Here is a 23,263-nt window from a genome sequence, read left to right as displayed (position 1 = left end):
AGCTTCTACATCTCTAAATCACTATCAAAATAGTGCCAAGAAACTTAAAGGTGATTTTTCTCCTTGTCAGAGGCTCTCTTAAAGATAAGATAGATATATGCTTTTTTTATTATTATTATTTGTAATGGAGAAACAAAAAGAAGGAAAAAAAGAAAAGATAACCCAAAAAAATATATATTCCCATTCCAAATTTAAACAATCTAAGAGTTCATGTGCATGTTATTAAGTAATTGCTTGTGCATGTGTTTGTATCTTCCTTTTTCCTTTTAAGTTCTTCACACTTCAAAGATGAGTTTTCTTCCTTACCACAGCAAGAAATACCTAAGAGGAAGTTTAAAACGTCTTCAATTTCTTTCAGTATTCCTATTTTTATTGATTTTTTGGCATCTCAGGCATAAGGCTCATTAACCCTCAAGATATAGTCTTATAAATGAAATAAATAAAATTTGGAAGTACAAATGAAGGGACTGTCTCAAAGGATTGCTAGTGATTTTTAAATCAATGAGTCACCAAGGCTAACAGGATAGGGGCATTGCCTAGCACAACCTACAAGTTTTGAAAGTATTAAAACCCCCAGAAAATTCCTCCCAGCCCCCTCTGGTGAGAACCATGGAACAAAACATTCAGATAAACTATTTGTACTATTTGCTTGTGCTGATACAGATTTATTCATTTTCATAGACAAAGAAAGACAACTCACCTTGCCTCAGTGACATGGTCGCAAAAAAGAAGCCAGTGAAGACCAGTGATAGTGCCAGCCGAATTGACTGCAACATGAAATTACTGTTTTAGGCAGGTAAAGAATGGAAAAGCTAATTTACCAATAGACAATAGTATAAAAATATAACTACAGGAAAATAATAATAACTTGAATTGTGGAACATATGAACATGATTTATCTGTAAAAATCCAGTTTTCTGATTATTAAATAACACATTCTATCAATATGACCAATTGTGAATATGGTGCACGAATTGGCCTTGTGAATTCATGATATATTTAGATGTAAAGAAGTTTTTATGATGCATGCATGAAACATTTTATACCTAACAACAATGCTGCATTCCATCAAAGTTCATTCACAATCTACTGATGGGTTCTAAAAAGGCAAGATGAAGATGAAAGGAAATCACCAGTAAGAACAAAGCACAAGAAGTTCCTAAGAATTGATTAGAATGAACAAACTTAACTGCACAACTAATAGTTATCATATCACAGATGGAGTTTGAAGTTCCCAAACTTGGTTTGCACTCTACTAAGAACCAAGTGGAATATCATTTGCAGCAAAATTCAAAGAATGCACCTTTATCGGTCATAAACCATTAAGGGTTCTAGGGTTGTTGGTGAGGTAAGAAATGACCGTTCTTTGTATGGTAGCATGAAATGAAAATGAAGGATAACTGCTTAAAATTCAAGAATTTGACAAATAGATAGACAAGTGGATTGGTAAATGCATCCCAAATTCACATACATATGCTATATTATGAGACTCACTCCCAAAGCTACCAGAAATTATAAGAGCTGCTTTCAAATTTCTTTATAGAAAGTAAAACAAAATATTTGTCATCTGGACAGTACTCACAGCAATAGCTTCAAGGCCCCCTTTCTGAGATGGGGGGGTCATATCCCGGTTGACAGAAACAATGTAATGCCCTTGCAGGAGATCAATGGCATCCTTCACATGTGTGGCATAAACAGGAAAAAAAACACATGTACTATCAGGACTAAAATTGTAGAATGAAGGAACAAGTGACATCAAGGAAAAATAGGAGGTCTATCACCTAAAAATCAGTAAGTAATTAAGTGATAAATGAAACTGATGATCAACAGAGATGAAAGCTGGTTAAAATTTTATCCATCACTTAACCACCAATAAGTAATCGAGTGACAAATGAAACTGATGATCATCCCAGCATGTTAAAAATCTTTCATCACATTGAGGGATGTACAACAAATATCTCAAGAGAACCTTACACAAATTGAGATTTTGCAAGAAATATAAGATTATTGTTTTTCGCCAGCTTTGCACCAACATGCTACTGATGCAAAAAGTGGGATGTAGAACAAATATTCCAATAAGAAATTTATGCAAATTATGATTTTGCAAACAACATAAGGTTAGCTGTAAAACAAATTGCATATAAAGACCAATTACACATGTGCATATGCACAATGTCCCAAAAAGCTTTTGTTTGCTTACTGGAAAAACACTAATCAGGGGACACAAAATTTCTAGGGAACATATTAAGAAATGAATGAGTGAAGCAAACCAACCTGTTTTGTCCCATCACGAAAATTATTCAGGTAATAACGCATGAGGGCATTCCAACCATCTTTAAGAATTCCTTGAACTGTCCGCTGGCCACACCTATAAATACAACCAAATAGGAAATCGTATAGTACAGACAAAAACAGGTTTCCATATCATATTTCTCTTTTTCATTTTTTATTTTTAGTGGAGAGGTGACATTGGATTGCAGAAAGAGGTCACCTTCCCCATACTATAAACCTCTCAAACATTGATGAAAGTGGAATTTGATCCCAGGTCTTTGGCCACACTCTCGTAGCCTAGAGCATATGTTTTCACTCCGGATATCATTATTATTACCTCAACATTGTGTAGCCGTCACTCTGATGGCTATTTGAAACTCAAGTATATGGTTTCATTCCAAATGTCATGCATAAAGTAGTTTTCTACTGTAAGTATGAAGAAACTGCATAATAGTAGAATGCAGAGAAGATAAACAATAAACTGTGTAACTCATACTCAGTTTTTTCATAGCAAAAAAGATAAAATGATACTATGTGCAAATAAAAGCACCTAACAAAAAGGGGCATAATGCAAGTATATAGGAATATGAAAAATAAATCATGTACAAGTAGTTCAGATTAAGACTCAGTTAATCCTTATGACATGCTGATACACAAATAGAGTGCACTCAAAATCCTGGAAAGGACATGAAAGTTTCAAAGAATAACAAACACCAATTATAATAATTGTACAGATAGAACAAAACATGCTTTTACAAAGAAGGGGGCATAATGCAAGTACATTGGAAGAAGTGACATGAACAGAACAGAGTTTCTGAAATTCTTTATGGTTACAAGCTATGGGCTATCATGCCAATACATATCCGTATCATTAACACATATTTGCAATGTGAAGTGGGGCATGCCGAAAATAGAGTAAACTATACCAAGTAATGGGTGATGCAAAATTAAAACGGGTATTTTTGGATCTGCAAGAACTGATATGAAACCGGCAATTAAATTAGCTTAATTATCACAGCAGTTCATCCATTATAAGAAGTGGGGTTTATGGAATATTGACCAAGCATACCTTGTAAACAAAAACTATAAAACTACAGTGTATCAATGAAATTCTGAAAAAGTAGCCATTCCACTTAAAACTTGTTTTTCTGTATCAACTTTATGAATCTCTAGTAAACAATTTCATGTCAGCATATATAGCAGCGGGAATCATTAAGTGTCCACTTAGGTGGCCCCAGCAGCATAAGGCTAACCAATTTTGAAAAACAACACATAGACATTCATGTTCAATATGCAGATTCAAGATGACAATTTTCAAAAATATTCACCCATAACCTCAATTAGGTCTATTTTCCAGTATAAGATCTCATGAGCAGCCTGCACAAAGAAGCGAGATCCATGGAAAAGTACCTGACAAAATCTCCCTTCAAAGCTGGAGTACCAGAGTATTGGATACTAATGTCATCACCATGATTAGCCCACACTAGAAACACAAAGAAAAACAAACCAGTCAATGCAAAACTACTCAGAGCTGCTTCACACGCTAGGAAAACCATGTTAACAGTACAAGGTAAGGATGATCTAATCCACCCTATTTGAACAGGTCGGGGAAGCACTCACCCAGGATAGGGGTGAGTTTGGGGTGGTGAAGGGGAGAGCCCATCTAAATGCGGTAGGATTTAAGGGAGACCTATCATGACTACACACCCTCATTTTCTCAGATATTACCAACAATATCCTTTGATATATAGAGAAAATAAAGTAGGATTCAAATCATCTTAAGAAAGGAGAAAAGACTCCAAACTAGGGTTTGGAATTGCTATCACTGACTCTCACCACAGCATGGAATTACGGCTTCACCACCTTGCTTGAGAAGTTCCTCCTGGGTCCATCCTCTCACTCAAAATCAAAGATTAATGTGTTGTTTTTCAGCAATTATAATTTTTTTTTCCTATTTTTAGCTTGATAAAGTTCACAGGTTGTTGCGTTCTCTTTGAACCTCAAACTTATAATTCAATCTCCTCATGTATCTATCATCCCCAAACTGATGTTCTTAATGAATCAGCACCCTTCAGGCCTTTCTCTATTGAGAAATCAAGAAATTTTGGATTTAGATGTCTTTGCATGTGGTTCCAAGGATTCCACCCTACCTCATGGTCAGGAGGCATTTTTGTTCCCTTTCCACCACTCCCCACTGTCATCCACAAATAAGACTACACATAACATGGCCTTCAATCGATCAGCCCAGTGCAGGAAAATAGTTGCATAAAAAGGTACTCACTAATTTTGAAGTTCTCATCGAAATTTGGATGTGAGCTAATAGTTTCATCACCACCAAAAACACCAAGTCTTCTAAGTTGGCATTCCAACATATTTCGACCAATCATGCTCTGCAAACATGACTCCAGGTTAGAAGGAGCAATGAAAAAAACAAGGAAAAAGCAATCACATAAATGATAACTAAGTATTGCTAGTACAAACCCATACAAATGGTCATCAAAATTTTCACCATGTAGATATCGCAAGTGGTACTCAGTCTGTGTATGTGTGAAACTCAATACGCACAAATAAACAGTCATCCTAATTTCCACATTGTAGATATCTTGAGAGGTACTCAGTCTGTGTGTGATTCAATACAAGCACAAACACCACAGAAAACATTCGCATCTCCACTAGAGTTCTATTTTATTTCATTCAAAATCTTGGATGGCCTAAACTGACATAGTATTGCCAATTTGACAACAACCAACAAGCCATGCTATTTTTGGCCATGTAAATCTCCTAAATGGGATTCAGAGTTATCAGACTCCTAACTGAAAAGCATATGAGACATACAAATTATTATTCAACTATAGCTTTTGTTTAGAAGAGAGAGAGAGAGAGAAAGAGAGAGAGAGAGAGAGAGAGAGAGAGGAAAAGAAAAAAAGCATCAAACATGCATAAAGAAGATGCAAATTTTACCATGTTGGTGGAGAAAATTACGCACCATCAGTGGTAAGAGAGAGTAACAAACCACTCTTCTCAATTCTTTCTAGTCCTTTTAAATCAAGTATCAAGAATATGTTTCCAAATCCTATAAATTGAAATGTCTAGAGGATTCTAATCTTTAATCTTTATTGGATTAGAATTCTACCTCTATAGAGTAACTTTACAGTAAATTCCTTTTATGAGAATCTTCATCAGCACAGTATTTTTTTCCAACACTTTCTCTTTGAAACTTCTCTTTTAGACTTAAAGGTCATGAAAAAGAAGAATACAAGACACCTCACAATCATCTCCACCTTGACTTGCATTCTTTTAAAAAGGTTTTTAGATTCCATTATATGGTAGCTCTCTACAGACAACTCTTTGCACTCCTTTTGGATGGTAATGGTGCACCATCACTTCTTAATAGGAGCTAAGGTGCATTAAGTCCAAACGATAATTGAACCTGTCCTCAAAACAGGCTTTTTTTTTTTCTCTCTGACTCTCTTTCTCTTTTTTTCTTTTTTCTTTTTTAATTATAATGAGGAACCTTCCATGGCTAAGGCCCTCGAACTCTTCATGGAGACCCAAACCTCAAGATGTTAATCATGCTCGCTACAACCAGCACTTGGTAATCTAGGGCATTCAACTAGCAGCAGGAGTCGAACCTAAGATGGTGCAACTATAGTGGCCCGCTCCCAACCATGTAAATATTGTCCGTTCTAAGTCCAAAGGATCCTCACAACTTTAAAACACATTTACAAGGTTAAGAAGAGTTCATACATATATAGTGCCAAAAACTTTTTCCCCTATTCAATATGGGATATTACAATCACCCCCTCCATGCAGTTGCAACATCCTCATTGTGTCCCCTGAGATTGTGGGGTCAAATAGACAAACACCCTTGTGAGGCCAAACAAACTTCCATGCCTAGGTCGAGAATTGACTTTGATACCATTTATAATGGTCTGCTCCCAACTATGTGGATATCATCCGTTCTAGGCCTAAAGGGTCCTCACAGTTTTAAAACAAGTCTACAAGGTTAAGAGAAATTCATACAAATATAGCTTCAAGAACTTTTTCCCCTATCTAATGTAGGATATCACAACTCTTGTTTTGCACATGTTTTGAACCTATCATCAAAACATGCTTTCTTAACATGTTTTGCATTTCCATTTTTGGAACCTCATACAAGGATAATACCTCCCAAAATTACCATTCTCTAATCTCATGATGTCTCACAAATGACACATGATTGTTGACTAAATAGGTAACATATGCAATGAAACACTAACCTGCTTGAATCCCGGTTCATCTAGGAGTCCCTTAAGTCATTTGACTTCCTTCTTGTCTATCACTATAGTATTCCATACTTTGTTGAGTATGTATCCTATAAAACTAATATCAAACAAATGGCCCACCTGCCCAGCTGAAGATGTAACCTATCGTAGACCCCTCAAAAATCAAGGTCCCTTCTATAATCAACACCCACATAGCCTACAACATCAACCCAAGACCCAACTTGATCGAATAAAATGCTTTCATGATCTTCCATACACATGCTAACTACACCAATTGAATTGCATACAAAATGTCCAGCCTAGAGCAAACCATCAAATATGTAAGGTATCCAATTGCATTTGCAAATGGTACTCTAGAGGCGTACACACTGTAGAAGATAATCTGAAATGAGATTACTAATAGGTTTAGCATCAAGCATATTAAGTCTTTCCGACGCATTCTCCAATAGTACTCATTTCAACAAGTCCTTTTTACAGAGTTCCATCAAGTTGTGCTCACTTATGAGAAAGGCACATGTGTCACAAGACTATATATCATTTTTATTAGATTCTGCCATGGTAGAGCTTGCATCTCCCCCTCCAACTTTGCTTCCAAGAATGTATATAAGTTCGCAATTTTCTGCCCCTTCATAATTACTGATGCAGGCTTAGTCATTTCCACAGCTCCACCTTTTGCCAAATAATGACAAGCAAAAGCATCCAACAAGCCTAAGAATATTAATCCCTTTTTGTTAATTCAAGAACATGTTTGAAGTCAGAAAGTATCATCACAAGTCCATCAAATATTTTAATCCATACTGCATGTGCATTAATCACTTCACAAGTAACATCATTATCCATTAAAACACTATCATCATTGCATGAATTGTATCAAACTGATATTGTGACAGTAATAACATTCTACATATTTTGTTAGCCATGATCTAGGCAATGAACCTTTTTCTGTCAAAATGGTTTCCCTTCCCTTAATCCTACCATGCTCCCCTTTGGAATTTGCCAGTCAGTCTGCCTTACTGTTGTCAATATGAGGCTTTAACCTCTTCTCATGAAGAAACAGAGCTTCAATTGTTCAAGTATCATTATGTGCAAGTCTCCATGTAAATATACTTGACCTGTGATCCTATAATTAACAGTCTCCTAATAAATATAACTGACCCATGATCCTAGTCTGATTATATTTCCTTTTGTATGGCTTTACCATCTATTTAAACCCAACCCTTTTCATGTACATTACAAATTCGGAATTTGTACATGATCATTCTCTGTCTCTCCCGGCTCTCCTCTCTCCAATTGCTTAGTTTGATATTATTTTTATGATATCAGAGCTGTTTTGATTTTGAGTTGTTCTCTTCCAAGCTCATTTATTTTTATCTTAAAATAAACTTTGGTTTTGTCTCTCACTTTGTTTTCTGCTTCTTTCTCTTTGTTTCCTTGAAATTGTCCAGTAAATTTTGAGTCTCTGGCACATGAAAATTCAGATTCTCTTCAAGTAATTAGTGTGAAGCTAACAGATACCATGTCTATTAGGCATATGTGATGAAGTTTCTCATGGGTAAGAGTATGTGGAGCTATGTCACTGGGCCACAAAGAAACCTAGTAATGCCAAGACAGATGATTTGTCAAGAATTACATTCACCTTGGTAGGTAAACAATTCCAAGATTATCACTAAATAATTCAGTGTAACAATCTATCAGAGTCCACTTGGTTAAGTTCTCTACAGCCAAGGAAATTTGAGATTATTCATCTAAGCAGAATAAGCACTCAAATTTTGCTGCAAGGTATCAAATGCAGTCCAAATTCAAAATATTTTGTGAAGGGAAAAGAGTATAAAAGAATTTTACTCACTTATGACTGGTCTTTGGGATCAAGTAGTTCTCATAGAGAGGAGCTAAGATTGGTAGAATTCTTGAGAGCCCTCAACAATGATTTTAGGGGACATTGTGGTTTTATTCTCCAATAAAGTTCACTTCCTTTTGTTGATTCTGTTGTTAATGAATTATTGGCTGAAGTAGTTCATTTTAAAGTTGACCAGGGAAGAGGCTTCTTCTTTACCCAGTCAAGCAGTTTTGACAGTTTCTCCTAAGCCCTGAACTAGCACACAGAGCAAGCATCATACATGAGCCACCATTGATGAGTGTAGTTTTCGTCATCAGAAGGATCACTAGAAGAGTTAGAGTCCGTTTGGGATAGATTCCAGTTTTTAGTTTTAGCTGGACTCTAAAACCAAAGTCACAATATCTAAACAATAATATTTTTTTTTGTTATAGGTAAAGAAAAGATCTATTGAAAAGAGGCGCCAAAAGAGCGACTCAAGGTATACAATACCTATACACCCACCACCAAACTGGTCAAAAAGAACAAGTAAATAAGCACCTAGTCGGGTCAAAAAACAACCTTAAATAGAGTTCAACCAATCAATAAAACTAACTAAAGTTAGGGCAATCAGATATAAACAACTTTGCCTCTGACCAAAGAGAAAAAACAAAAATGTATTTGAATCTCTAGATCGAAAGCACATCATCATTGAAGGCCAATATATTTCTCGCATTCCAAATCGTCCAAAAGATGTATAGAGAAGCTGCTCTCCACACCTTCTTACACTTTTTGCTCAAAAAGAACCATGCCAACTAAGGAGAGTCTCTCTAACTGAAAAAGGTAGCACCCATGACACCCCAACCAATGTAAAGAACAATTCCCACAAGACCCTTGTTTTAGTACATTGAAGAAGAAGGTGGTCTATAGTCTCTTCCTTCTCATGACACAAAAAGCATCTATTTGCCAAGGCCCACCCTCTTTTCTGAATTAAATCTAAGGTTAAAGTTTTGCCCCATGTAGCCTCCCAAGCAAAGAAGCTAATCTTGGGTTGCACCCACACATTCCAAATGCAACTTGAGGGAAACAAAAAAGGGTTGTCCGACTCTAAAGCATTGTAAAGGGATTTGACCGAGAATTTCTCACTCTTTGTTTCAATCCAAAACACCATGTCTTCCACATCACCACACTTTCTTCCCATACAACCGCCCCAAGAAGCTTTCCGCCTCCTCTACCTTCCAATCATTAAAGGATCTTGAGAAACAAGGGTTCCATCCCCCTGGACCCCCCTCAGCCAAGGGGTCCCAAATATCCACCACCCACGCCTCCTTATCAATAGCTAAAGCAAACAAGGTTGGGAAGGACACACTCAAAGGAGAATCCCCACACCACCTATTCCTCCAAAATCTCACCTTTCGCCCATTATCTACAGAGAAGGAAATCCTAGTACCCACAATGTTCCAGTCCATCCTTATCCCTTTCCATAACCCAACACCATATGTCTCTCTCACTTCGCCGAGAACACCAACCCCTTCTTTCTTCTCCTTATTTCCCTTTAATCACTTGATTCCACAAAGCCTTTCTCTCATTCGCAAACTGCCAATACCATTTACAAAGAAGAGTCTTATTGAGTGTGGAAAGACACTTGATCCCCAAACCCCCTTTCTTCTTACTTAAGCACACCAACTCCCATCTCACTAAATGAGGTTTTCACTCCAAATTTCCACCTCCCCAAAGAAAATCCCTTTGAATATGCTCTAGTCTCTGTCTAACTGAGTTTGGCATGCGCAACAGTGACATCAAATAAATGGGTAAATTTGACAACATGCTTCAAATTAGGGTTATCCTCCCTTCTTTGGAAATGTATTGTCTCTTCCACATAACCAACCTTCTACGGAATCATTCTTCCACTCCATCCCAAACCATCACAGACTTAAATGGTGCACCCAGAGGTAGGCCCAAATAAATGGATGGGAGGTTGCCCACTCTACAACTAAATTCCATAGCAAGGTCATCAATATCCTCCACACTACCCACTGGAATTAATTCGCTCTTTTCCAAATTTATTCTTAACCCCGACACGACCTCAAACCACATAAGCAACCAACTAAGATAGATCATCTGATCTTGGGTAGCTTGGCAAAACACCAAGGTATCATCACCAAACAACAAAAGGGATATCTAAACCCCTTCTTCACTCCTTCCCTTCACCCTACAGCCCGACAAAAAACCTCCATCCACTGCCCTCTTTAGAAAACAACTAAACATCTCCATAGCAATCACAAATAAATAAGGCGATAACGGATCTCTTTGCCTCAAACCCCTTGAGCTTTGAAAGAAACCAGTAGAGGTGTCATTAACCAACACAAAGAAACTTGCAGTGGAAATGCACCATTTGATCCACCCAACCTACTTCACCCCAAAACCCATTTTTTGCATAACTGTAAGAAGAAAAGACTAATCCACATGGTCATATGCTTTCTCTAAGTCAATTTTGCACAAGATACCACATTCATTATTCTTCAAGATCAAATCAATGGCTTCATTAGCAATCAGCACTGCATCTAAGATTTGTCTACCCCTCCACAAATGCCCTTTGGGCCTTAGAAACCCCTTTCCTACCACCCTCCTTAGCCTATTGGCTAAAACCTTGGTCAACCACTTGTACAGCCCCCCCACCAAACTTATAGGCCTAAAATCCCTTAAATCTTCAACAACTGCCTTTTTTGGGATTAAAACCAGAAATGTTGCATTCAAGTTTTTAACAAAGTTACCATGTTCATAGAATTCCCTGAAGAATCTCATCATATCATCCTTCACAAAGTCCCAATAGAACTACCAAAATGACACATAAAAACCGTCAGGCCTTGGTGCTTTGTCCCCACTGCATCCCAACAGAGCACCAAAAACCTCCTCTTTCGAGAACGGCTCCTATAAACCTAGAGCGTCCAAAGTTTCTAGTGTCTCAAATTGCAGCCTAGATAAAGAAGGACGTCAGTCCCCCAGATTGGACAGCAGAGACCGAAAGTCTCTTACCACCCCTTCCTTGATTTCATTATCCTCTGAAATCCAAACACAATTAATTTTAATTCTATCCACATAATTCCTTCTTCTATGCGCATTGGCCATCTTGTGAAAAAATCCGATATTTTTGTCTCTCTCTTTCAACCACACTTCCCTAGATTTTAGCCGCCAAGAAATCTCTTCTAACAACCCATTTTTTATAATCTTCCCTCGCTTCTTTCCTTGCTTCCAACTCTTCCAAAGACAAGGTGTTAGTCTTTTCCTTAGTATCCCAATAGTCCACTTGATTCAAAGCCAAAGTCTTCTTGACTTCAACATTGCCAAAAACATCTTTGTTCCACTCTTTCTGTTTAAACTTCAAGGTCTTTAATTTTGCTATCAAAATAAAACTTGATGAGCCACTGAAGTTGTCCCCCTCCCACCACAACTTTAGGAGATCCTTAAAGCCCTCGACCTTTAGCCACATATTCTCAAATCTAAAAGAAAACGGGGGCCTCTCCTTATACCTCTGCCATCTAAAAGAACCGGGAAATGGTTAGACACAAGTCTTGGAAGGAGACATTGAATCGACCCGCTCAAACGAGAGTCCCACCCCTCATTCACTAAGAACTGATCCAACCTTGACATTGACGGATTATTCACCCCTCCACTCCAGGTAAAAGGGTCCCCCAACAACAGTAAGTTTTTTAACTCTAAGCCTTCTATTACCTCAAAGAATATTCTCATGTCTGAATTCAAACTCCCTCTCCTGTTATGCTCTTCAGGGCATCTAATCGAGTTAAAATCCCCAACAACACACCAAGGGTCACTCCAAAGTCCCTTTTATAGCCCCCAACTCACACCAAAAAATTTTTGTCCCTCCTCAGAATCGGGCCATAGACCTCAGTAAAGTCCAACTGAAGCCATCCTTGCAATTCTTAAAATGGCAAGAGATTGAGAACATGCCCGCTTCCAATCCAACCAATTCTAACACCCTGTTATCCCAAAAAACCACTATACCTCCAGCAGCTCCCCTTAAGTCCACAATTCCCCATTCTAAGAATCTCCTCACTCCTAAACTGCAAATGAGGCCCCTAGACATTTCCTGGATCTTAGTTTCCTGCAAGCAAACCAAATCGACCTTATTCTTTTTTATCAAAGCCTTGATCACCTTCCTTTTGTCTTTGTCATTGGTCTCTCTTACATTCTAAGAAAGCATTCGAATCTTCATCTAAACCTGGAAGTGTTGCACCCCCTTCTCCTCCTTCTCCAATGTAATTCACGGTACACTCCAAATTTCTCAACTCCCTTTCAAACCTTGATGACTCCAATTTTTTCCTCTTTCTACCATCCAACTTCCCCTTATGATCTTTCCTTTCTTTCATCATTTTCAACAAGGTCAAAATCTCCCCTTCAAACCCCTCCGTCAGCATTCCTATACAGTGGCTAAACTTAGCCAAACAACTAGAGGACCAACTGTGAGTACCCGTTTCCTCACCCTCCTCCAAATCCTCCTGTGTTGTCCTTTCCAAGGAATCCTCCAACGCCTCTTCAACAGCCCCTAATTCCTTAGTCGAAAATCCAGAGCCCTCCGTCTCCCTCCCATCCGCCAAAATCACCTTTAAAAGGTCCATTACTAGTAACACAACCTCCTTTGAAACACAACCCCGGTCGGATCCCCTGCCAATGGTGACAAGTGTCCTATCCAGCCCTAAGAAAGAAGAAGAAGAAGAAAGATCCCGCTTCCCTAAGAAGAAAAGAGAACAAAGAGGAGGAGTTGTGTACCCGGAGGCCTCCTCCAAGAGAGTTCTGTTGGTGATCTCTACACGATGAGACGCCGGCAGAAGCGATATTATAAAAGTTTTATTAAACATAAAAGAACTAATTGTAACCAAAATAGAGCTTTTACAAGAAGCAACATTTGTTTGACTTCATATTATGCTCTTTTTCATGCCATAAGCTCTATGAATAAAATTAACCAAATAGACATAAAAGCTCTTATTGAGCTTAAAAAAGAGTTTTTAGCTCCTTAAAAATAATACAAGTAGGGCCTTAATGTCCTAACCTATTGAACAAGCATATTAAAGGCAACAACATCCTTAGAAGATGAGCGAGGATAGACACATTGCACCTCACAACGAACAATCTCAACCAATTCCCACATTGAATTTAACTGATGAAAAACTACTCCACATTGAATTTCATTGATGAACAACTACACATCCTCCTCTCCACACACCTATCAAATGCCTTGTCAATATCTCCTTCTATATGTTTGTCCTTGTTAACTCTTAAGTATATCTCAATCTAGTTAGGTCTTTGATTCAGGTGCTTCTCATCATATGACCATTGATCCCACTTTATTTGTTTCAAATTTCTTGTATATCTCTTCAATCTTTGTTACAACTACTATTAGAGTAGCTATTTGATGTTAAATATTAAGTTTTTAGGTTGATTGGCAACTTAACATTGTAACAAAGCCTTATTTGATGAGATCTTGAGTTCAAACCAAACCACTTGTTTATTTCCCCCAGTTTATTAAGCCCACTTGTAAGCCTAAAAAGGAACACCCTTGACAAACAGGGTTAGGGTTTTAGGCCAAACTAGTTTGAGATACATTGTTGGACCACTATTACTTAATAACTTAAACTAAATTAGTTAATCAAAAACTAATTTAGACTTAGGAAGTGAGGTTTGAACTCATGACATCTCGTAAAATAAGGCTCTGATACAATATTAAATTACCAATTAATCTAAAAACTTAACTTATTAGGTAATAAGCCAAAAACGCATACCATGCCAATATGGTACTTTCATGCCATTAGTAAGGGTTGGATCAATTAACTGCAGTCCTCAACTGTTAGTTAACAATTTGATATTGGTTAAGCGGTTCATTTCTCCTACACTGGTGTATTGTGCATGATCTGAGATATAAGAAGTTGATTGAATAGGCTGGCAGGAGACTGTACGTGTTAGAAGAGTAGCATATTGCAGCTGTAGCTGCCTCTTCAGTTAATCTGTCTTCTTTTTGTTTGAGTTTTAAGTTCTTCATGTTTTATTAATGGAATTCTTGTTTTGGACGCATTTTTAGTTCTCTAAGGTAGTTAGTTTCCACTGGTGTTCTGAGAAATTTGGATAGCGATGACATCAAATTGCAATAGCTGCAAACTTGCAAAATTTACAATTTTTCTTTTTAATAGAAGTCTCCCTTCCTCTAAAGGAGGGTCTTGATACTAGGTCTCTTTTATTGATAACTAGACTCGGTATTTTTAGGCTTACTTATGAGACATAGATCTGAATTCTTGTCTATAATCAATGTCTTTCGTGCTACACTTCACACACAATACTCAACTGTCAGTTAAATGTTTTCAGTGTGATTTGGATGGGAAATATTAGTATCGTTCGTGATTTATTGAAATCCCTTGGCACAATCACCATATGTTCCTATGTTGAAACTCCTAGGAAAAATGGTGTGGGAGAACGAAAACATAAGCACATCACGGAGACAACTCACTCTTTTCAGTCTTACCAGTATCTTTTGAGGAGGGTTGTTTTCATTGTTGTCCATATAATTATAGGATTCTTTCAGTTATTATTTTTGGTGTTTCTGCTTCTGAACAACTTTATGGGATGACTCTTAACTGTTAGTCTTTAAAAATGTTTGGAAGCACTCGTCTCTTTCTTCTCCCTAAAGGCTGAACAAACAAAACTATCTGCCCAATCTACTATGCATGTTTTTCTTAGTTAGGGTGAAGTACAAAACAGATATTGATTTGATCTTGTTTCATAGAGGTTGTATATTTCTAGAAATAATGTTTTTCTTGAGCACATTCATTTATTCTCTACAGCTTCTTTTACTCTGATAAAATCTGATCTTATTTATATTGATCCTTTCCCCAATGATATTTCTTGCAACTCAAATGTTCTATTTGCCTATTTTTTATATTCCACCGGCCCATATGTCTTCCTCTTCTTCTATAACTCTTCTTCCTATTATCCATGCTTATTCTCATAAAAACAACAATGGCTCTCTTCTATAGATACAGCTAAAGGTGGCAAAGTCTAATACAATTCGCTAACACAATTCGAACCCACACGTTTTTGGCAGGTTTGGGTGGAGAATAATTGTGTTTTGAGTGCAATTCATGCTGACCTATACAACCCATTAATAAATAGGTTGTTTTGGGTCAACTTATTTGACACAAATTAGCTCTTAATTGAACTATTTAATAATTGTGTTGATTAACTCAATTATAACCATCACCTATTTAACTCACATTTGACTCTTTTTTTTTTTTTTTTTATCAGAAACGAAGAAAAATGTATTAATAGAAGAAAAGATACAAGAGAAAGAAGAGATACAACAGAAAGAGAAGAAAACAAGAGAAGGATGAAAGGTCCTTCCCACAAAAAAACTGAACAAAAGAGAAAACACCCAACTTTAGAAAACTAAAAACAAAGAAAAACTCCAACACTCTCAAACTTTTGAAGCGCAAACCGCAGTCCAGTTGAGTTGTAAAACACTTAAAGGAACTCCTCTAAAAGTTGTAGTACAAAAGGCCCAAATTGAGGAATAGAAAAGAAGCAATTCCCATAACATCTCTTCTGTTCTCCCCTTATCCTCAAAAATCCTATTGTTTCTCTCTTGCCACACCATCCATAACAAAGTAATGCAAGCGATTTGCCAAAGTGTCTTGCCTCTTAATGAATTCCCCAAACCTTTAAAAGCAATAACCATCATGTCCTCAATACTTCTTGGAGAGACCCAAGCCAACCCTGCTAAATTGAACAACTTGTGCCAGAGTCCAATGGTAACAGGACAATGAAGAAAAATGTGGTCGATCAATTCCCCATTTCCTTTGCAAAAAATGCACCATTGAGGACAAAGGGATTTGTCGGGTCTTCTCAATTGCAACTTGTCATTGGTGTTTACCTTCCCATGTACTACTAACCAAGCGAGAGCCTTAACCTTTGAGGGGGCTTTTGAACTCCACAAAAACTTGGTCGAAAGGAACAAGATAGGATTTGAGACTTTTGACAAGACCAAGAAAAAAGATTTCATTGAAAACAAGTCTGATGATGACAAATACCACGCTCTTGAATCTACCAAAGAATGAGAGAAAAGCAGTGAACTCAGGAAGGACATTAATCTCTTAAGGAGATCAATTTCTGAATCAGTAAGATTGCGACGAAAATTAAAATTCCAAGACAGTGGAAATGACTTGCCAATGACATTTGAGACAGTGAGGTTTTTCACAGAAATAACTCTATAAAGACCAGCAAATTGAGAGCACAAAGTTTGGTTACCCCACCAAAAATCTTTCCAAAAACGAATTCTCTCCCCATTCCCCACCACTAGGCGGACAAAAGGGGAAAAATCCTAGAAAACTTGAGCAATAGTCTTTCAAGGACATCTGTGTGACCATCTAACCACCATGTTGGCATCCTATCCATTAGGATGTGTCCCATAAATACTCGCAATAACCTTATGCCAAAGACCATTCCTTTGGCGTCACATTTGACTCATTTAAAATTTGATTTTGAATACATAAGTCAATTGAGTCATAAATATGTCAAGTTGAGAGGTTAATCATATTGACTTAAACAAGAACTAACTCAACCTAATTATTAAATATGTTGTAAGAGATGTTACCAATTTAATAATTAAGTTGTATTTGGGTTCATGCTTTTAACCTGATTATTATACGCGTTGCGTTTGATTGACCTATTTAGTCAAGTATCTAAATTTTGACACAACATGGACACAATCGCTAATACGGATTGTCACACTTACATACAACTAGGAGTGCAACTCAGACAAGTTGGGTAAGGTTGATAGTCACCCTGAGAATACATCATATATGCCAAAAGCCTAACCCAAGCAAATTTGTAACCCATACCCAAGATTAATCTAAGCATTTTTGTCCCAAGCTCATGATAAAATCAAGATAGGCTCAGGTTAGAAAAAAATGTATGTTAGGCTCGGGTTGGGCAAATTACATCGATTAGCCATGTTAAAACTCGGGTTGGATTAGGTCAAGTTAGGTTGCACCAAGGGGACAAAACAAAAATTGTATAACATATTAGCAAGCCAAGAGAAAGTTTGTCCATAGAAGTTTACATGTCACTATGCATAGAAATAAACCATATTGTTAATCTCATCAATATCATATCTATCAATCTAAAACAACAATTTGATACAAGATAAACTATTTAAATTTTAATAGATAAGAAGTTAATCTATCTATTTTTATATAAAATAAACTATTTTAAGTATTAAGTAGATTCTTAAAGTTAATTAACATTATCATTAATTAAATAATATAGTAAAAAGTTTAATTATTTATAATATAAATAAAATAAATATAATGATGTAATTTATTTTTTTCCGAAAGTATCTAACTATAATTATTAAATACTCATAAACATCCAATAAAATTGGAATGATCAAGTTTGGGTTGGATTTGGGTTGCCCAACATCCCAACCCAAAGCCAACTCAAATTCAATTTGGGTTAGCTTTTTTTTGCCTAAGCCCAACCCAAATTGCGAAAAAGGCTGCCCAAGCTTGCCCAAAATCAGGTTGAATTCAGATTAGATTGGATTGAACCTACCTAGGTTGCATCCCTAGAGACAACTCTTTTATCTCTCTTGACTAAATCTTCATTAGGTTCTACAATTGTGGATCCCACACCTTCTACCCTAAATGAGCTTTGATTATCATGATCTCTTTAGTTTTCCTAATACTTGTCATTTTATTTTCACTCCTTTTTGTCTTCTATTGTTTTTTCATAGCCAAACAAAGGACATATTAAATAGTGGATAACAAAAAGAAGGCACACCCCATGTACACATGTAGCATAAAAAAGTGTCATATAAAGCAAAACAAGATGCAACTACATAAAATAGCCTTCCTAAAGACCTAACTATCCACAATTAAGAGTGTGTTTGGTAGTGTTTCTACTCAAAGTGTTTTTAGTGGAAGTGTTTTCTCTAGAAGTATTTTTAAGAGAATCACTTATCAAGTGTTTCTCTAAAAAACACTATAAGTGACTTTTCAAATTTTTTAAAATGTTTCCTAAATTTTGTCAAACACCTAATTTTTTTTCAACAAGTCTCTTTAAGCTAAAAATGTTTTTTTAAAACAATGCGAAACAGACTCTTAAGGCTATCTAAGAAATCCAACATGTGTATTTCTCCATACCCAATTAAACACAGAGGAACTGAAGTATAGATTTAAGGACCTTAAATTTATGATCTGACAAATTTTCTTCACTGAAAATCCTTCTATTATGCTCTTTCCACATGTATCAAAATAAGCATAAGGGAATATGCCCAATCTTCTTTCTCTTATCCAAGCTTTTAAACTTCCACCCAAAGGGGAGATTCTTCATTGAATCTAGAAACACCCACTTCAAACCAAAATTTACTAATAGACAATTCCACATTCTTTTTACCCTACCACCATGGAACAAGATGTGATTGTCATTCTCTTTTCTTGTCATCTAAATTGAAGAGTTCAACGTATCTCCAAATCCTATAGAAATTAAGGCCCAAAGAATTCCAATCGCTAATTTTTTCTTCTTTTTTTTTCTTTTTTTTTTTCTTTTTTTTATGGATAGTATTTTATCTGTACAATTCAATAAGGTATTCTATAGACAAACTCATAGAATTTGAGATAAACCCAAACCTTTTCTCTCTTGGACTTAAGAGGTTCTATAAAAACAAGAATACAAGACAATTCACAATAAAAAGCAACAATAAACATTTTCACATTGATTTCAAACTAAATTTTGAAAATTGATTTAAAAAAAAAACAATAGAAAGTACCATAAGCTTACACTACAATAACAAAAGCAATAAAAGCATATGTCTTGCTTGTGATACATGCTTACAAGAGGAAAATTATATTTGTTGACAACAAAGAAAGAAAATAGAACAAACGAAAAGAAAATGGCTTATTTTTGGCAGGTTGACCAAATCTTTTTTTTTTTTTTTTTTTTGATAGGTAAAAATTTGAGGCCAACACTGTCCACCTTGGTTAAGATTCTGTGAGGTCAATTTGTTGGGATTGAGCCTTATGGTCCTACCATCAGGTTGACCAAATCTATGACTCTTTTAAGTATTTTAAATGCTTTACAAATATTTTTTAACTTCAACAAAATAATTCATCATAAGAAAATTACAATAAGATTTCTCATAACCCCCTATAGACTTGAATCTAAAAACAAAAAATATTTGTTGCCATCTATTCCACTGTGTTAGCAAGAACCTAGACCAAAGAATACCAAATAGATTGATAATAACATACCTGGGTAACATTTGTACGGTCTAAGCAATCAATACAGTTGGTCCTTACAACTCCGAGTTGTTCCTCAACTTTCTCACCTTTTTCATTCAACAAAAGGTACCTACCAATATCAAACAAAGTAAAAAGGCAAAACAAGAAATAAAAACTAAAACATAATTAAGTTACAACAAATAAAGGATCTTGCTTCACTCGATCATCAAAAAATAAACTTTTCTTTTTCTTGATAAGTGAATTTAGAGAACAAGTATATGCTATCGGTTTAGAATCCAATAGAAAAAATAGTACATTAATCCCAGTAGAGTTTACATCTTTATATATAAGAAATAATCTAAGAAAGGAAAAAACATAAACTTCCAAAATCAATGCTAGAAATACTTGTCAAAAAGTTGATTAAATCAAAAACTTCCTAAAGTAGTCTTAGACTAGTCAAAGGCAACTAATTAACCCTTGGAATCAAGGTTGAGATCCGTAGTTGATTTCCAACACTCCCCTTCAAGTTGGTTCCAAATATTCTTCATTCCTAGCTTATTGATCATTAAGTTGAACCTTGGATCCCCGTTAGTGAAGACATCTACTAGTTGCAACTTGGAAGAAGGAACAATGTACAGATCATTCCACTAGCAATTTTCTCTTTCATGAAGTGTATGTTTATCTTGATATGTTATGTTCTATCATGTTGCACCATATTTAGTGCAATGATTATAGCTACCTAGTAATCACAATATAGCTTTAGAGGACCCTTTGATTCTATCTACAACTCCCTCAATAAGTTCTTTATCCATATCAGCTCACAGATTCCAAGTGTTGTGGCCCCATATTCAACTTCCACACTTGACCTAGCCACCACAGGTTGCATCTTACTCCTCCAAGTTACTAAGTTACCTCCAATAAGAGTACAATAGCCAGAGGTGGATCTTTTGTTGATTATAAATCCACCGTAATTAGAGTTCACGTCCATATGACCATTTTAAGAAAATAGCAATCCTCTTCCAAGAGTAGCTTTTATATATTGCAATATTCTTTTGAGTGCTTCCATGTGAGGTTTTAAAGGAGAGTTCATGAACTACCTAAGCACACTTACAGAGTAAGCAATATCAAGTCTAATGTGGGAAAAGATAGATTAATCTCCCCATAAGTTAATCTTCTCACATGTCTTTGGTACCTTTCTTTATCCATTGGAGCACCATTTGTAACTGCGCTGAACTTGTGGTTCAGATCAATAGGATTTTTTGTAGGCTTGCATTCAAGCATTCCAGTTTCTGTGAGAAGATCCAAGACATATGAGAATCACAGTTTTTTTGACTTGGTCACTGTGATTCTCAAAAAATAACATAAAGTACCCAGATCCTTAAATTTGAAATCTTTAGCTAACTTAACCTTTTATTTCTGAATTTCCTCTCACTATAATCACCTGTTATAATGTTATCATCTACATAGTAAGCATAGTCAGCTTCCTTGTGGATGATCTTCTAAAAAAACAAGTTTGATGTACTTGACTTTGATGAAAACCAAACTTCAAGATTGATTGAGTAGATCTTTCAAACAATGCTCTAGGTGATTGTTTCAAGTCGTATAGGGATTTTTCAATTTGCACTTCCTTCCATTATTCTCTCCAAACCAAGTGGAAGGTCCATGTAGATCTCTTTTTCTAGATTTCCATAGATTTCCATGTAAGAAGGCATTCTTAACATCAAATTATTGTAATAGCCAATTGTAATTAGCCATAAGAGAGTAGAATTCTAATAGAATTCATCTTAGTGGTTTATACCATAGGTCTATGTGTACCCTTTGGCCACAAGCCACACCTTACATCTTTTCACAGACTATCCGCCTTGTTTCTAATTGAAAAAACCATTTGCATGTCACTGAGAGCTTTCTTTGGGTAAATCCACAATATCCCAAGTCTCCCATTCTTCTTTAAAGCCTTCGTCACTTCATCTATAGTTTTCTTCCACTTTGGGTTAGCAAGAGCTTTTTCAACATTCTTTAGAATTGACTTCAAAGTTATATGAGAGGTAAATGCCTTATAGGTCTCTACAATCCTATGATAAGAAACAAACTCTGACAAAGAATGTTTGATGCAACACCTAACACCCTTACGGATTGCTATAGGTATATCAAGATTAGTAGCAAAGAGAGGACTAGAATTTGGAGCAAGATTGGAGGGCATAGAAACCATACCTTCATTTAAAGTTGATGATTTGTTTTGTCTTGAAGAATTAGGGCCTTCCACCAACCTAGATTTATTCCAAGGTCTTCTAGTATACACTTGTATCTCCATTGTCTTATCATTGTGAGTGGTCTCCAAGGAATTCTTCAAGTTCTCCCCCTTTTATGGAATACTCCAAACTAGTGTTATAAATGGAACTGGCCAATCATGTGACTAATCTTCTGCTTCTATTTGCTACCCTTGAAGGTCAATCTTTGTATAATGCAGTTGCTATTCAAAAAAGCTCTCATCCATTATAACAAATTTCCTATCAGTTATTAGATGGTAACTCTTGTACCCCTTTTGGTTTAGAGAATATCCAGGGACATTGCACTTAACAGTTTTCAGGTTAAAATTAAATTTGTCTTTGCTAGGGACATGAACAAAGAGAGTACTTCCAAAGACTTCCAGTGGTAAGGAACTAAATACAGATAGGTGAGGATAGCATTCTTTCAACGTTCCAATGAGAGTTTGAAAATTAAGAACCTTTGAAGGCATCCTATTAATAAGGTAGGCTGCTATCAAAAGATTCAAAACTGCATCTCCCCAAAAATGTTTTGGAATGTTTCTATCAAACATTAAGGCTCAAGCTACCCCAAGAAGATGTTTATTTCTATGTTATGCCACTCCATTTTGTTAGGGAGTGTCTGCACCACTTGATTGATGAATAACACTCTTTTCCAAAAAAACAAAACAAAATTCCAAGTACTTCATTGAAGTATTTCCCACCATTATCAGATCTAATAATATGCCTCTTGATGTTAAATTATGTTTGGACCATTAGGAAAAATTCTAAATTGTGGCAATAGTTTCAAATTTATCCTTTAGTAAGTGGATCCAAGTAATCCTACTAACGTCATCAATAAGACTAAGGAACCATTTAGCACCAAAAATATAAGTCACCCTTGAGGGTCCCCAAACATCAGTATGTACAACCAAGAAAGGAATTTCACTTCTTTTACCACTAATGCGGTATTGAGCCCTTTGATTTTTAGCCAACTCACAAATTTCACACTCAAAGTTAGGAAAAATCTATACTATTACCAAGATGTAGATACAATTTCCTTATGTAATGGAAATCGAGATGCCCTAATCTTTCATGTAATAACCCGTAGTCTTCAAAGGTTCCTTTTTTCTAAACTCCCTTGATTTGATAAGCTTGAGGTGTCTCCTTCTTCTCGGTATCTAGGTAGTATAATTCATTCTTCTCTTTAGCATTGTCGATCATCTTCCCCAAGATTTGGTTATTAAAAATATAGTAGTTAAGAAAGAAAATTACAAAACTGTTGTTGGTCCAAACTCTAAACTATTATCAATTCCTCATGTAATGGAAATTGGGCTACCCTAATCTTTCATGTGACAATTAGTAGTCTTCTAAGGTTCCCTTTTTATG

The 23,263-nt window shown here is 36.1% G+C and overlaps 1 protein-coding gene across 2 annotated transcripts in view; it reads right to left on the bottom strand.

Moving 5' to 3' along the window:
• LOC100248745 (phosphoinositide phosphatase SAC6) overlaps positions 1–23,263 on the bottom strand; it is a 39,254-nt gene that overhangs the window by 1,012 nt on the left and 14,979 nt on the right. For both annotated transcript variants that reach the window (XM_059736508.1, XM_059736509.1), the window contains 6 exons: positions 19,662–19,761; positions 4,553–4,661; positions 3,682–3,754; positions 2,275–2,368; positions 1,583–1,675; positions 701–767 (listed from right to left, as the gene is read on the bottom strand). In XM_059736508.1, the coding sequence (XP_059592491.1) occupies positions 701–767; positions 1,583–1,675; positions 2,275–2,368; positions 3,682–3,754; positions 4,553–4,661; positions 19,662–19,761 (536 nt within the window). The remainder of the gene's footprint in view (positions 1–700; positions 768–1,582; positions 1,676–2,274; positions 2,369–3,681; positions 3,755–4,552; positions 4,662–19,661; positions 19,762–23,263) is intronic.

The sequence above is a fragment of the Vitis vinifera genome, chromosome 4 (genome assembly GCF_030704535.1).
Source record: "Vitis vinifera cultivar Pinot Noir 40024 chromosome 4, ASM3070453v1".
NCBI classification, from domain to species: domain Eukaryota; kingdom Viridiplantae; phylum Streptophyta; class Magnoliopsida; order Vitales; family Vitaceae; genus Vitis; species Vitis vinifera.
The sequence above is the reverse complement of the archived record's forward strand: the minus strand, read 5'-3'. Positions and strand labels throughout refer to the sequence as shown.